At 50.6% G+C, this 14,145-nt stretch overlaps 1 protein-coding gene across 2 annotated transcripts in view; it reads left to right on the forward strand.

The window, feature by feature from the left end:
- Positions 1-14,145, forward strand: part of LOC134521820 (protocadherin alpha-C2-like) — a 195,237-nt gene that overhangs the window by 82,176 nt on the left and 98,916 nt on the right. Inside the window, exon 1 of one of the 2 annotated variants that reach the window (XM_063348801.1) lies at positions 5,288-11,748. The exons of the other annotated variant lie outside the window; for it this stretch is intronic. Coding sequence (XP_063204871.1) covers positions 9,004-11,748 — 2,745 coding nt within the window. The 5' untranslated portion in view covers positions 5,288-9,003. Of the gene's footprint in view, positions 1-5,287; positions 11,749-14,145 lie in introns of those variants that run through there. 2 annotated transcript variants of the gene reach the window in all.

Consider the following 14,145-nt stretch of genomic DNA (forward strand, 5'->3'; position numbering starts at 1 on the left):
CTATCCTGACACCATCTCTACAAATAGCTGTGTAACATTTCAGATGTTGTAACAGAGCGCCGAGGTGTGTAACATTTCCATCTGGTACAGCTGAAGCATTGCAAAACATGAAGTGTCAACTACAGCGAGTCTGTTGAACACAGTGTATATGATACCATCTCTAGGTTTTTTATGGTGCTCTCACTGATGGGAATGCTTGTGGACTCGTGTTCCTGACCAGAGAAGTGGCATGATGTACACTGGCTTTTATGATGTTTTTCAGGATTTGTATCTGCAGCCACACCGTCACAAGAGACCCGTAAACCTTCTTTTTAACACAAAAGCCCTACCAACCAACAAACAAATCCCCTGATAACAAAACCCCAAACCCCAAAGTCTCCTACAGAATCAATAGAATCTGTTGAATTGGGGTGCTTGTCAGTGTTTGGTTTGTACTGTCATAGCATGAAATGAATGACGCCGATCCACAAGAAGGGCTGGAAGGAGGATCTGGGGAAGTACAGGCCTGTCAGTCTGACCTTGTTGCCTGGGAAGGTCATGGAACAGATCACCCTGAGTGCCATAATGTGGCACATGGAGGACAACCATGTGATCGGGCCCATTCAGCATGGGTTCATGAAAGGCAGGTCCTGCTTGACAAACGCGATCTCCTTCTGTGACAAAGTGACCCGCTTGGTGGATGAGGGAAAGGCTGTGGATGTTGTTTATCTTGACTTATGTAAAGCCTTTGATAGGGTTTCCCACAGCATTCTGCTGGAGAAACTGTTTGCTCGTGCCTTGGATGGGAGTACTCTCTGCTGGGTAAAAAAGTGGCTGGAGGGCCAGGCCCAGAGAGTGGTGGTGAAGGGAGTTAAATCCAGTTGTCAGTGGGTCACGAGTGGTGTTCCGCAGGGCTTGGTACTGTGGCCTGTTCTCTTTATATCTTTATGAATGATCTGGACGAGGGGATCGAAGGCACCCTCAGGAAGTTTGCAGACAACACCAATTTGGGCGGGAGCGTGGACCTGCTTGAGTGTAGAAAGGCTCTGCAGAGGGATGTGGACAAGCTGGATTGATGGGCTGAGGCCAATGGCATGAGGTTGAACAAGGCCAAGTGCCATGTCCTGTTCTTGTATTACACCAACCCCCATGCAGCACTAGAGGCTTGGGGCAGAGTGGCTGGAGAGCTGCCTGGCAGAAAAGGACCTGGGGGTGTTGGTTTACTGCTGGCTGAATGTGAGCCAGCAGTGTGCCTGGGTGGCCAAGAAGGCCAAGAGCATCCTGGCCGGCATTGGGAACAGTGTGGTGAGCAGGAGTATGGAAGTGATTGTCCCTCTGTACTTGGCACTGGTAAGGCCCCACCTCGAGTGCTGTGTCAAGTTTTGGGCCCCTCACAACAAGAAAGACATTGAGGTACTGGATCGTGTCCCGCGAAGGGCAATGAAGGTTGTGAGGGGTCTGGAGAACAAGTCTTATGAGGTGTGGCTGAGGGAGTGGGGTTGTTTACCCTGGAGAAAAGGAGTCTGAGGGAAGACCTTAGCGCTCTCTACAATGACCTGTAGCGAGAGGGAGCTCAGTCTCTTCTCCTAAGTAAGAGGTGATAGGACAAGAGGAGATGGCCTCAAGTTTGCCAGGGTAAGTTTAGATTAGATATTAAGAAAAATGTTTAGACTGAAAGGGTTATTAAGCATTGGAACAGGCTGCCCAGGGAAGTGGTGGAATCATCATCCCTTGGAGTATTTGAAAGATGGGTGGATGTAGTGCTTAGAGATATGGTTTCATGATGGTTTTTGTGAGTGTTAGGTTAAGGGTTGGACTCGATGATCTGAAAGGTCCCTTCCAACCTAGACAGTTCCATGATTCTATGAATGCCATTGTCATCTAGAGCTGTTCTGATATCACCTTTAGAAAAATTAGAGAGTCTGCTGGATGTGGTCTAAATGACACCACCATCCACAGGTTTTCTTATGGTGCTGTCGTTCCTGGGAAGGGTCTGCAAAAGCTGGAGTGAGCCCTGAGGTGGGAAAGGAAACTGTGTCATATTGCAGAGGTAAATGTGGGAGTAGGGCGTGTCCATCTCTTGTTGTGAAGGGTGACCTTGAGCAGTGGGAAGACTTGTGTGAAGGAACTGGAAATCCTTGGGAAGACCATGGTCCGTGTCATAAGGCAATAGTGGGAGATGATCTGTTTGTCTTGAGAACACACATCCCAGAATGGGGAATGGAGGATGCCTAGAGGGGTGCATGAGGCAGGAAGGGCACAGAATCTTCCTGCCCAGGATCCTCTCACAGGCTCCCAGGGTGTCTGAAGTTGGAGCCCTTCTGTGTCTTGAGATAGCATGCGGTACTGACATGCCCACAATGTCCTGTGAACTTGCATTCCTGGCTGGACTGGTGGCTTGATGTGCACTGACCTGTTCTCATATTCTTTCGTTATTTGCATTAGTAGCAACACCCTTAATTCTCTTTTCAACAACAAAACCCCTCTCAACCCAATTGTGCTACACAGTAGATATCATCCACTAGATTGGTGTTCTTGTCAACAAGAGGGTTAGTTTCTCTCAGCATGAAATCAGTGCCTATTGCTATTAGAGTTGTGCCGACATGACCTCTACAAAGACTATTGTTCTCAGGTCTGTAAGATTCCCCTCTGAAATTGCTGAAGCATTGCCTAACATGAAGGGTCAACTGCCGAGAGTTTGCTGGACACCATGTGGATGGTTCTTTCTGTATGTTTTTTATGGTGCTGTCATGGATGGTAATGGTAAACAAAAGTCAATTGTGCGTTGAGGTGGGAAAGGGAATTGTGGCATGTCACAGAGGTGAACGTGTCAGTGGCACTGTGTAAGGCCTGGCCATTACGTGACGCGAAGGGTGCCCTTGCTTATTGGAAGCCTTGTGTGAAGGAACTGGAAATTCTTGGGAAAACAATGGGCTGTGTCATAAGAGGACAAGAATGGGAGATGATGTGCTTGTGTTGAGAATGCATGTCACAGACTGTTGAATGGAGGATGCCTAGAGGAGCGCATGAGTCAGGACGGGCAGAGAGTATTGCTGCCAAGGCTCCTTTCTCAGGGTCTAAAGGTGTCTGGAGTTGGAGGCCTTATGGATCTTGAGGTAGTGTGTGGTATTGAAATGCCCACAATGTCCACATTTCCTACCAGAGACAATCCCTTGTGCTGCTGCCTACCCGAGGTGGCAATATGTTGGTAAGTGGGGGTTGAGGTGCAGACTGTGGAATACTGTTTGATGAACACTTTCACTGCTGTCTTGGGAAAGGTGTTGTGGGAGGGTAGTGCTTCAATCTGCTGTCATTGTGTTGTGGTGGGCGTGTAGATGAGCTTCGGCAGCTGTTGATATTGTCATGATGGTTCCTTGAGCCTCCTCAGGAAGGATTTGTAAGGGCAGAGGAGGATCTTGACTTCCCCTACTTTTGTACTTGCACCAGTGGCATTGACAGAGATAGTGTGTCCTCTTATCACCAACGTGTTCTGATACATGCATGTACATGCAAAACCGTGCAGAGCAGCCCAGCACTGGTTTTCTGTCATAGAAAAGGTATGGAAATCCTTGGGCAAGCCCAAGGGTCATGTCATAAGCATACAAGAATGGGAGATGTGCTTGTCTTTAGAACACGTGTCCCAGAGTGGGGAATGGGGGATGCTTAGAAGGAAGCATGAGGCAGGATGGCTTCAGAGTATTCTTCTGCTGGATGCTTTCACAGGCTCCAAAGGTCTGGACTTTGTGGACTTCCTGATGTTGTGATAGAATGTTGCATTGAAATGCTCACAATGTCTTTTGAGGTTAAGAATATCTTGCACCAGAGACAGCCCCTTGTGCTTGTGTTGTCCTGATGTAGGCTCTGTGTTGGTAAGAGGGGGAGACATGCAGACTGCTGAATACTAGCTGATGGACCTTTTTCCACTTGTTTTGGTAAGGGTGTAGTGGGAGGGTAGAGCTTCAATCTGCTGTCCTTGTGTAGTGGTGGGCATCTATAGCAGCTTTCACAGCCATTGATGTTCCCATGACGATTCTGTGCTCCTCAGGCAGGATTTTTAAGGGCACAAGATGATGAGGTGGCTATAATCTTTGTACTCTCGACTGCCCCTACTTGTGCACCTGCACAGTCACCTCAGTAGAGATGCTGTGTCCTCGTGCATGTGGCTTGTTCTGATATGTGCACATACACACCAAACCCTGCAGAGCAGCCCAGCTCTAGTTTTCTATGGTACAAATTTTCCCACACCGTTGATATTGTGAGCACACTTAGACTTCAGCATTTGGTGTGGTTCTCTTGAAGAATCAAATCTGTGTGGACTGGGATCTGAGCTGTCACAGCTGTAATGCCAGAATCTTGAAGAACTGTAATGTGCAGCTCTGTGGAGTTTGCACCTGAAAATGCTGAAAAGGCAGAAAGTATTTCGTGTGAAGTTCAGGCATCTGGGAAGAGTCTGCCAAAAAGTGAGTGACTTTGCATCTGTCCATATATTCTTTGTGCCGATAATGAGGGAAGCTGAGCATATGTGAAGGCCTGTGTGATGCTCAGAGCGATGTTGGGGAATGTTATTTTGATGGAACAATGTCTGGGTATTGTGTCAGTGATGCTCCTAGTGGCACAGAGTTGGGCCTGGGTAAGCACCACTGGGAGGATGACTTTGAGTGGGGAAGAGTCTTGCCTGATGGAAATGGAGATGCTGGGTGTCTGTGTAACGGTCTGTGTCATTGTGGAAGGAGTAGGTAATGTCGATTTAGCTGGAGATCTCATTTCCCGTGGTGTGTCCTCGAGGATGCCCGTAGAAAATCTTGAGAAGAGGCCTGACGTGGAGCCGTACTTGCTCAGGTTCCTTTCAGGTCTTCCAGAATTCTGTAAACCCTAACACCATTTTGTCCTGTGTGGTATTCCTATGTCATGTGAAGACATCTGCCATAGGTTCCTTTAATCATTTGCTCCTGAACATGTCATGGTTTTGGTCAAACAGGTAGGTTCTGAAATTTGGATCACTTTGTCCTCTGTAAAGCTCTCCTCGGTCATCTCTCTGCTCATTCCTTTGTCTTGCTAGGCAGGGGAAGAAGTGCTCTGTGCATTCAAGATGTTGGCAAGCCTTGTGTTTCTAACCAGTGGAATGGATTCCTTTGGTTCTCTGCTCTCAGTAAAATTTGCCACCTTTTTGTTTTTCTTCTCTCACATTGGCAACGTGTTGGTAACAGTGGATGAGATGCAGACAGCAGAATTTTGCAGCTGCCTGGTTGTAGAGCTTTGTGCCATTTGGCATCAGTGTGGGGGGTGGTTTTTGCACTCTCCTGAGCTGAGGTTGGTGTTGAGAGAATGTCCTTAGCTTTCGGGTGTCCCTTCTACTTCCTCTGTGGCAGAAGTGCATAAGGGAGCACTACGCACTGTCCCGTGATTTTAAGGCTTTTGCAGAATCTAATTTTTTTTGTCCGGGTCCCTCAGAAAGTTCTGATCATGTTAATGGAAAATGTGCCGTAGAACCAATTCTCTTGTTCTGAAAATATTTCTTATTCTGAAGTAGCAACCAGCTAAGTCGCTCCTACCTAAAGAAGATGAGTTTGAGAGACAGATGTACTTCTGTTCCTATTCAGTCATGGTATCTTTATGTTGGACCAACCGAATGTTCCGTGCATTGCAATGTGTGTACATTTGGAGCAGCAAAGCACTATTGCCCGCTGTGGTTCCTTTCCTTCTCCTTCCAGGCACAGCGTGATCAGGTGGCAGCAAGGATGGAGGGAGGAGGGACCGCAGTGCATTTCTCTGAGTGGATGTGGGGTTTTGTGGGGATGTTCTCACTGAAAATGTCATGATGTTACCTTGGTGGCATGTCTGGCTGTGTGACAGTTGGCTCGTGCTGATGATGGATCCATATTCCTGGGGACTAATGCCCCAGGGTACTGAGGATCTTGGTGTGTTGTTCTGGCAGCGCATGCCTGCCTGAAAGGGACAGCAAGAGCTTGCCATTCATCGTGCAAGTCAAAAATGAAGCCAGAAGAATAGATCTTCCCTGAGATACTGTGTTGGAGGATTTTCATGCTGGTCTGTGATGGGTTTGAGTTCCCGAAGGAAAGAGTCCCTTAAGTTGTTTGTGCTCATTGAAACCTGTTTGTGCAGATGTCCAAGTACGTGGGGCTTTTATTTCCGAGGGTGGTGGATTCTGTTGTGGTGTAGCAGGTCTGTTCTTTTCCAACACAGCCTTGCTGTATTATTTGGTGGGTCCTTGAGTGGACCGGAGGCTGAAGAGTGTTGTCTTCTTCCAGAAGGGGAGGGATTCGTAGGTGCAGGCATATTCTGCCTGTATTGCATAGACCATGGGAAAGCAGGAAATTTGTTCCCGGTCCTGAGGCATGGAATTCAGAAGTGAAAAGGAATGAGAACTCTTGCCAAAGGCCATTCCCAGGCTTTATATCAAGTGTGGTGTAGTGATGTGGAAAATATTTTGGTAAAGGGAAAAAGAAAAGAAGAGAGAAGGATGGAAGCAGAAGACAATGGGAGGCAGGACAGAGCAGGAAAGGAAAAGGAAGACAACCACAAGAAAGAAGAAAGAGAAAATAGAAAAGGAAGAGAGGAAGAAGGAGAAAGGAAGAAGGAAAAAACGAGAAGGGAAGAAGAAAAGGAATCTATAGAAGGGCGAAAGCAAGCAAAGAAGAAAGAAGGAAGAGGAAGGAAGGATAGAAGGAACGAAGGAAGGCAGGAACATGATAGAGGAGATTACCATCATGCACTGACGTTATCTCTGCATGGTTAATGGAGTTGAGGACCTCAGCTTCTTCAGTACTCAGGAACGCAGTGTAAGTATGTCGAAAAGTGGTGAGGAAGAGAAAAGAGCTCTTGCCTGAGGGCATGTTCATGCTCCATGGCGGGTGTAATGTCGTCAGATAGAAAACATGCTGGCAAAGGCGAAAAAGAACAGAAATAAAGAAAGGGGGAAGGAATAAATGAGGCAGGGAATTAATAAAGGAAGGAAGATGGGAAAGGAAGAAATTATGAGGGAGAATACCAGGGTGCAGCGTGGTTTTCTCTAGACGCAGTCGGTCCCTAACAGCCTCCCCCTTGGTTAGAGTACCGCTCTCCGGCGCGAATGCCCCCTTAATAGCGCTGATGGTTCCGTCTTTGATGGTGTCCGCCGCGGCGCCGGAGACGAAGAGGGAGCTGCCAGCGGGGGTAAAGAAGAGATAAGCATGGAAGGAGAAGGGAAAGGGTAGGTAAGAATAGGGCACAGCAGGGTAAGAATGAAAAGAAGAAGGAAGAGAAGAAGGAAAAGGAAGAAAAGAAAGAGGAAAGAGGAAGAAAGAGAGCATAGTAGAAAGAGCACCAAAAAGGGCAAGATTAATGAAGAAATAAAGAAATTAAAAAAGAAAGAAGAAGGAGAGGAATAAAAAAATGCAGGAATGTATTCAAACAAAGAATGAGAAAGCAAAAAGAAAGAAAAATAAAGAGGCGAAATGAAGGAAGAGACGAGAGAGGAGGTGACGAGCTCGGGTCTGGGGACTGAAGAATGTGGTCTTCTTTCAGAAGGGAAGGGATGGGAAGGTAGAGGGGCAGTCTGTCGGTATTGCACAGGCTGTAGGAAAGCAGGAAAGTTGTTCGCCACACGGAGGCATGGAAGGCGGAAGAGAAGAAGAATAGAAACTCTTGCCAAAGGCCATTTCCATGCTTCATGACAAGTGTGGTGTAGCAATGTGGAAGATAATTCTGTTAAAGGGAAAAAAGAAGAGAGAATGATGGAAGCAGAAGAGAACAGGAGGCAAGGATAGGTCAGGATAGAGCATGAAAGAAAAAGGAAGAGAAAGACAAAGAAGCAGGAAAAAGATTAAAAAGTGTGAGTATAGAAGAGAAAGGAAGAGACAACCAAAGGAATAATAAGAAGGAAAACATGAGAAAGGACAGAGGAAAGGACGTAGTCTATAGAAGGAAAAAGGAGGAAAGGGAAAATGAAAGAAGGAGGGAAAACGCAGCAAGAAAGGAATGAATGAAGGAAGAGAGGACAGAGGAGATGACCAACACGCACTTATGTTATCTGTGCATGGTCAATGGAGTTGTGGAGCTCGGCATCCTTGGTACTGTGGGACGCTGTGTAAGTCTTGAAAAGTGGTGGGGAAGAGGAAAGACCCCCTGCCTGATGGTGTGTCTGTTCTCCATGAGGGTGTGATGTAGTCATATTAGAACGTATACTGGTAAAGGAGAGAAAGCCGAGGCAAAAAGGAAAGGAGAACGGGAGGGCAGGACTGCAGAGAAGGAGTAAGGGAATAGAGAAGAGAAGGGATGAGGGAAGAAGAGAGAGAGAGAATAGCAAGCAGGAAGTAAGGAGGCAATAGAGAAAAAGAAGATAAAGAAAAGAAGAGACAATAAACGATCACTGTCGGCAGAATAGTGGATCACTATCACTGTCCACAGAAAGGTGGTGAGGGAGAGAAAGAAGGAAGGAAATAAAGAAAGAAGGAGGAAAAAGTAAGAAAGAAAAAAGCAAGGCAGGAATAAATGAAGCAAGGAAGTAATAAAGGAAGGAACATGAGAAAGAAGAGAAAGAAAGGAAGAAATCATGAAGGAGACGACAAGAGTGCAGCGATATTCTAGACGCAGAGGAGATTTGGTCCCTAAGAGCCTTCGCCTCCGTTAGAGTACCGCGCTCGGGCGCTGATGGTGCATGTAATTAGCGCTGATGGCTCTGTCTTTGATGGTGTCAGCCGTGGCGCCGGAGGCGACTGGGCAGCCGCCAGCGAGGATAAAGAGGAAAGGATTGAGGAAGAAAGGAAAGGGGAGTAAAGACTAGAGCACGGCAGAGGAAGAAGGAAAAGAAGAAAATAGAGAAGAAAGAGAAGGAAGAGAAAAACGAACAGAGAAAAGGAAAAAAGTAATACAGAAATGAGGAACAGAAACGAATGAAAAGAGACAACTGAAGGAAAAAAGAATTCGAAAAAAGGAAAAGAAGAGGAGAATGTAAGAGAAAGAAGGAAAGAGCAATAAAGCAAGAAAAAAAAAGAAAAAAGAAACAGAAAGGGGAGAACGGAAGGAATGGATGAGAGAGGAGGTGATCAGCCCGGGTCCGGGGACGCTGTCGGCGGTGTGGATGGAGCGTGTGAGGCGTCGGAGCAGCACACGGTGTCGCTGCAGGCTCAGAAACGGCGTGGGAGCGTTGAGGCGGCTCCGCCCCGGTGCGGCGGAGAGCCCGGCTGTGAGCGCGGGGGGGCGACGCGGGGTGGTGAGGAGAGCCGGTGCGTCCGGGCGGCGGCGAGGAGCCGTGAGGGGCCCGTGCGGGCGGCGGCGGCTGCTTGGGCGGCGGCGATGGGCGTGAGTTGGTGTTCCGTGTTGCGGGTGGTGGTGGTGGTGCAGGCGACGTGGTCGCTGGTCGCTGGTCAGGTGCGGTACTCGGTGCCGGAGGAAGCCAAGGCCGGGACGGTGGTGGGTCGTCTGTCGCAGGACCTGGGCCTGGAGGCGGGCGATGCGGAGTCGCGGCGCCTGCGCCTGGTGTCGCAGGGCCGTCGTGCGAGCGTGGAGGTGAGCGGGGCGAGCGGGGCGCTGGTGGTGAGCTCGCGTCTGGACCGGGAGGAGCTGTGCGGGAAGAGCGCGCCGTGCGCCCTGCGCCTGGAGGTGCTGGTGGAGCGGCCGCTGCGCGTCTTCCACGTGGAGCTGGAGGTGACCGACATCAACGACAACGCCCCGCTCTTCCCCGCCGCCCGCAAAAACCTCAGCATCGCGGAATCGTCGCTGCCGGGGTCCCGGTTCCCGCTGGAGGGCGCATCGGATGCAGATATCGGAGCCAACGCGCAGCTCTCCTATACACTCAGTCCCAGCGAGCACTTTACAGTCGATGTTAAATCCTCTGATGAAATAAGGAAATCTGTGTTCCTGGTACTCACGAAAGCGCTGGATCGCGAGACTTTGCCTGTGCACCGTTTGTTGTTGACGGCGAGTGACGGTGGCCGTCCGTCGCTGACGGGCACGATGGAGCTGTTGATCTCGGTGCTGGACGCCAACGACAATGCGCCCCAGTTCAACCAGTCGGTGTATAAAGTGCAGCTGCCGGAGAACGCTGCAGAGGGGACGCTGGTGGTGTGTGTGAACGCCGTAGATCCGGACGAGGGTCTCAATAAGGAGTTTTCTTACAGCATCGTCAGTTCTGTTCCTGTTGGTAACAGAGATCTGTTCACAGTTGACTCGAAGACTGGCGAGATCAGATTGAAGGGTTCCCTGGATTTTGAAGACGTCCATTTACACGAGTTACAAATCGAAGCGACAGATAAGGGCACGCCCCCGCTCTCAGGCCACTGCAGCGTGGAGCTGGAGGTGTTGGACGTGAACGACAACGCGCCGGAGGTGTGGGTGACGTCGCTGTCGGTGCCGGTGTCGGAGGACGCGGCGGTGGGGACGGTGGTGGCGCTGCTGAGCGTGTCGGACCGGGACTCGGGGTCGAACGGGCGCGTGCGGTGCGCGGTGTGGCCGGCGTCGCCGTTCGGTCTGGTGTCGACGTTCGCGGGGTCGTACTCGCTGGTGCTGCGGGAGGCGCTGGACCGGGAGCGGGTGTCGGAGTACGAGGTGGAGGTGCGTGCGGAGGACGGCGGGTCGCCGCCGCTGCGCGCCAGTCGCGGGGTGCGTGTGCCGGTGTCGGACGTGAACGACAACGCGCCGGCGTTCGCGCAGGCGGTGTACACGGTGCTGGCGCGGGAGAACAACGCGGCGGGCGCGGAGCTGGCGCGTGTGTGGGCGCGGGACCCGGACGAGGCGGGCAACGGGCGCGTGAGCTACTCGGTGTGGGAGGGCGGTGTCGGGGGCGCGTCGTCGGGCGGGGGGTGGCGGTCGGCGTCGAGCTACGTGTCGGTGGACGCGGAGAGCGGGCGGCTGTGGGCGCTGCGGCCGTTGGACTACGAGGAGGTGCAGGTGCTGCAGTTCGAGGTGCGTGCGGTGGACGCGGGGGAGCCGTCGCTGTGCGGCAACGCCACGGTGCAGGTCTTCGTGGTGGACGAGAACGACAACGCGCCGGCGCTGCTGCCGGCGTCGGGCGGCGGCGCGTGGTCCGGGTCGTCGGCAGAGGCGGCGTCGGTGCCGGGGTCGGGGTCGGTGTGGGCGTGGGCGTGGGCGTCGTGGGGGACGCCGGCGGGGCAGGTGGTGGCGAAGATCCGGGCGGTGGACGCGGACTCGGGCTACAACGCGTGGCTGCGCTACGAGCTGTGGGAGCCGCGGGGGAAGGGCCCGTTCCGCGTGGGGCTGTACAGCGGCGAGGTGAGCACGGCGCGGGCGCTGGAGGAGGCGGACGGCCCGCGGCAGCGGCTGGTGATCGTGGTGCGTGACCACGGGGAGCCGTCGCTCTCGGCCACGGCCACGCTGAGCGTGTCGCTGGTGGAGGGCGGCGAGGCGGCGCTGGCGGCCGCGGGCTCGTCGTCGTCGTCGTCGTTGTCGGGGGTAGGGCTGCGTCCGGCGGAGGGCGGCGCGTCGGTGTCGTCGTCTGCGGCGACGAACGTGTGGCTGGTGGTGGCGATCTGCGCGGTGTCGAGCCTGTTCCTGCTGGCGGTGGTGCTGTACGTGGCGTCGCGGTGGGCGCCGCGGGCGGCCGTGCTGTCGGGGCCCGGTGCGGCGACGCTGGTGTGCGCCAGCGAAGTGGGGAGCTGGTCGTACTCGCAGCGGCAGAGCCGGAGCCTGTGCGTGACGGACGGCGCGGGCAAGAACGACCTGATGGTTTTCAGCCCCAACTTCCCGCCGCCGCCGGCGCCCGTCTCCGCGGCGAAGGAGTCGAATCCGGAGGCGCCCGCTCTCCTGGACACGGTCAGTGGCCCTCCCTTTCTCGCCCCTTCCGCCTTCTCGCGCTTCTAATCCTCCTGTCCCGTCCCCTGGTCAGTCGCTGCTGGGAGGCGGTCTGATCGCGCGTGTTCCGGGTGTGGTGGATGGTTGTCGGGTGCTTAGGGATGTGAATGGGACCTTTCATCTGCCTTCATGTTCTTGCCGTGCCTCCCGCCTCTTGCTTTGCTGACTACTCATCGCGTTTTTATCAGATCTGGTTTCTTATCAAATAATTTGTTCTCCTCCTCTCTGATTCTCCTTTGCAAAATACGTGATTTGATGTGGCAGGCTCCTCTGGGCAGGCGGGCTGAGCCCGCGTGTCCCGCGAGCGGTGCGTGCTTGTCTGGTGCTTTCTCTCCGACTGCTGACTGCAGTGTTCCTTTTGTTTTCTTCCTCTGTAAGGTGTTTCACTGATGCAATTTTTATGCCACTTTTCCCTCTTCCTTGGGAGAGCAATTGTTTTACACATTTTCCATAGCGTCAAACTTCAATGCTAATATCTTCACGTGATGATTTAGTTCTTTATTTCTAGCTGAAGGTGCGTTAGGGTAGGGTCCTGTTTTCTTTAGTACCTTGTGTCTTTTGTACGGTATATGGGGAGATCGAGCGTATAAGTTGGGATTGAAAGGATTTGTGAAATGTCCAGTTCAAACCCGTCCTGAAAAGTGGACATGTTGAAGCTGGATGGGTTTTCTTGCAGTGTTGAGCAATCTAGGTTTTTTCATGTCTTTACACCTTCTTTCTTCATGGTACTTCTGCTTTTAAGAGCTCTGTCGTATTCCCTATTATTCTTTTATTTTTTAACACAAGGAAATATTCCTCAAACAGAAGGTGCTCTGAATCTTTGGTCACCCTGCTGGCCTTCTCTGAAACTCGTACTGGTCTTCTCTCTTCTTCTTTCCCTGTTAAGCGGGGCAGGACCTCCACAAAATATTCAAAGTGTTGGTGAACCTTATTTTTTCGTAAAGTTGAATGAAATTCATTGTTTTCTTCTGTGGTCTTGTAAGTCTTAGCTTTTTGATTAGCACTCAGAACAGAGTGGATATATTCACCTAGCTGTCTTCTCTATGCCAAAGGTGTAATTTCAGAACCTTAAATGGCTGTTTCAGAGTCAGTCACAGTTTTTATTGAGGCCTCACTTTTTTTCTTCATCTGCTCAGCTTTTGTGGTGTCTTTGCCATTTTCCCACCTAGGTCTTCAGGGTCATTAACTCTTTCTGCAGTTCTTCTCAGCAGAGATAACTGCTCTGTAGGGTAACATCTCCTGTAATCTTTGTTACATCAGTCTCCATGACTTTTTGAGATCCCTTTATGAACTATTAAATGGCACAGTTCCTGGCAAAGATCTCTGCCTGACTGTAGTGTTGACCTTCTCTTGCTCGAGTGACCAGGTTTGGTTTCCCTGCCATGTGTGTAGTTAATCACAACTCCGAGTGCATCTTTCAGCCTTCTTTCATATTTATGGAGTGTCTTCATTTGTGTGCATTTTCCTGTCTTGCAGATAGGGCAGTTTTAATGAACTTTTTGCAGTTTTAATGAACTTTTTGCTTTTGGCTGCTGCGAAGTGCTGGTTTCCAGTCTTTTCTTAATCAGAAGTCTGTCCTCCTTCTTGATTCTTTTCTGAAATAGTGATCATGCAACGTGACTGTAGATGGTACTTCAGGTTCTTCTCTGTTCACCTGCATGGCATATATTAATTTGCGAAGTACTACAGCATTACTGTAGTTCCATGGGCATTGAAAAGATAGTAGAAACATTTTACGTTGCCCCTTTCCCTTTCTAATACAAAGTAGTGAAAGACATAAGAGCACAAAACAAGGTAGGTGTGAAAAAGGTGCAGCTATAGCGCTATATTAGGCAAGATGTATTGCTAGAGGACTTGTTTCTGGTGGGCAAATATATTTGTAGAAGTATCTCAGCTATGGTTCCGACTCTGCTAGTTCCATGCACTAGTTCCAATGATAGGCTTTGTATTTCCTTTCTTTTTTTTTTCCTTCCTGAGAATACTGTTTAAAATGAACTGTTATTTTGTGTCCCGTTGCGTGTGTGCCTTATAATAATCATGTGAGTAAGAACTGAGAAGACACTGGAAACTCCTGATTCCCCCATAGAAAGCGTGGCTTAGCTTGCCTTTCTCGGGAGATGTGTCAGTAATTGTGAGCAAGAGCTGTGCTACCAAATAGTTTTGACTGCTTGATTTCAGAATTCGTGCCCCATGCCATCACTGTGGTTCATTGTCTTATAGTCTCTCAAGGTGATGTTTACCTCGAGAGAATGCCATGAGATTTCAAGTTTAATTTCTGTTTCCGTCGTCATAGAAGGGCATACAGAAATGCTGGCAGGGATTTGAGAGGCTGGACAAAACCTGTTTGCTTTTCCAGCC

The sequence above is a fragment of the Chroicocephalus ridibundus genome, chromosome 11, assembly GCF_963924245.1.
Source record: "Chroicocephalus ridibundus chromosome 11, bChrRid1.1, whole genome shotgun sequence".
Classification (NCBI taxonomy): domain Eukaryota; kingdom Metazoa; phylum Chordata; class Aves; order Charadriiformes; family Laridae; genus Chroicocephalus; species Chroicocephalus ridibundus.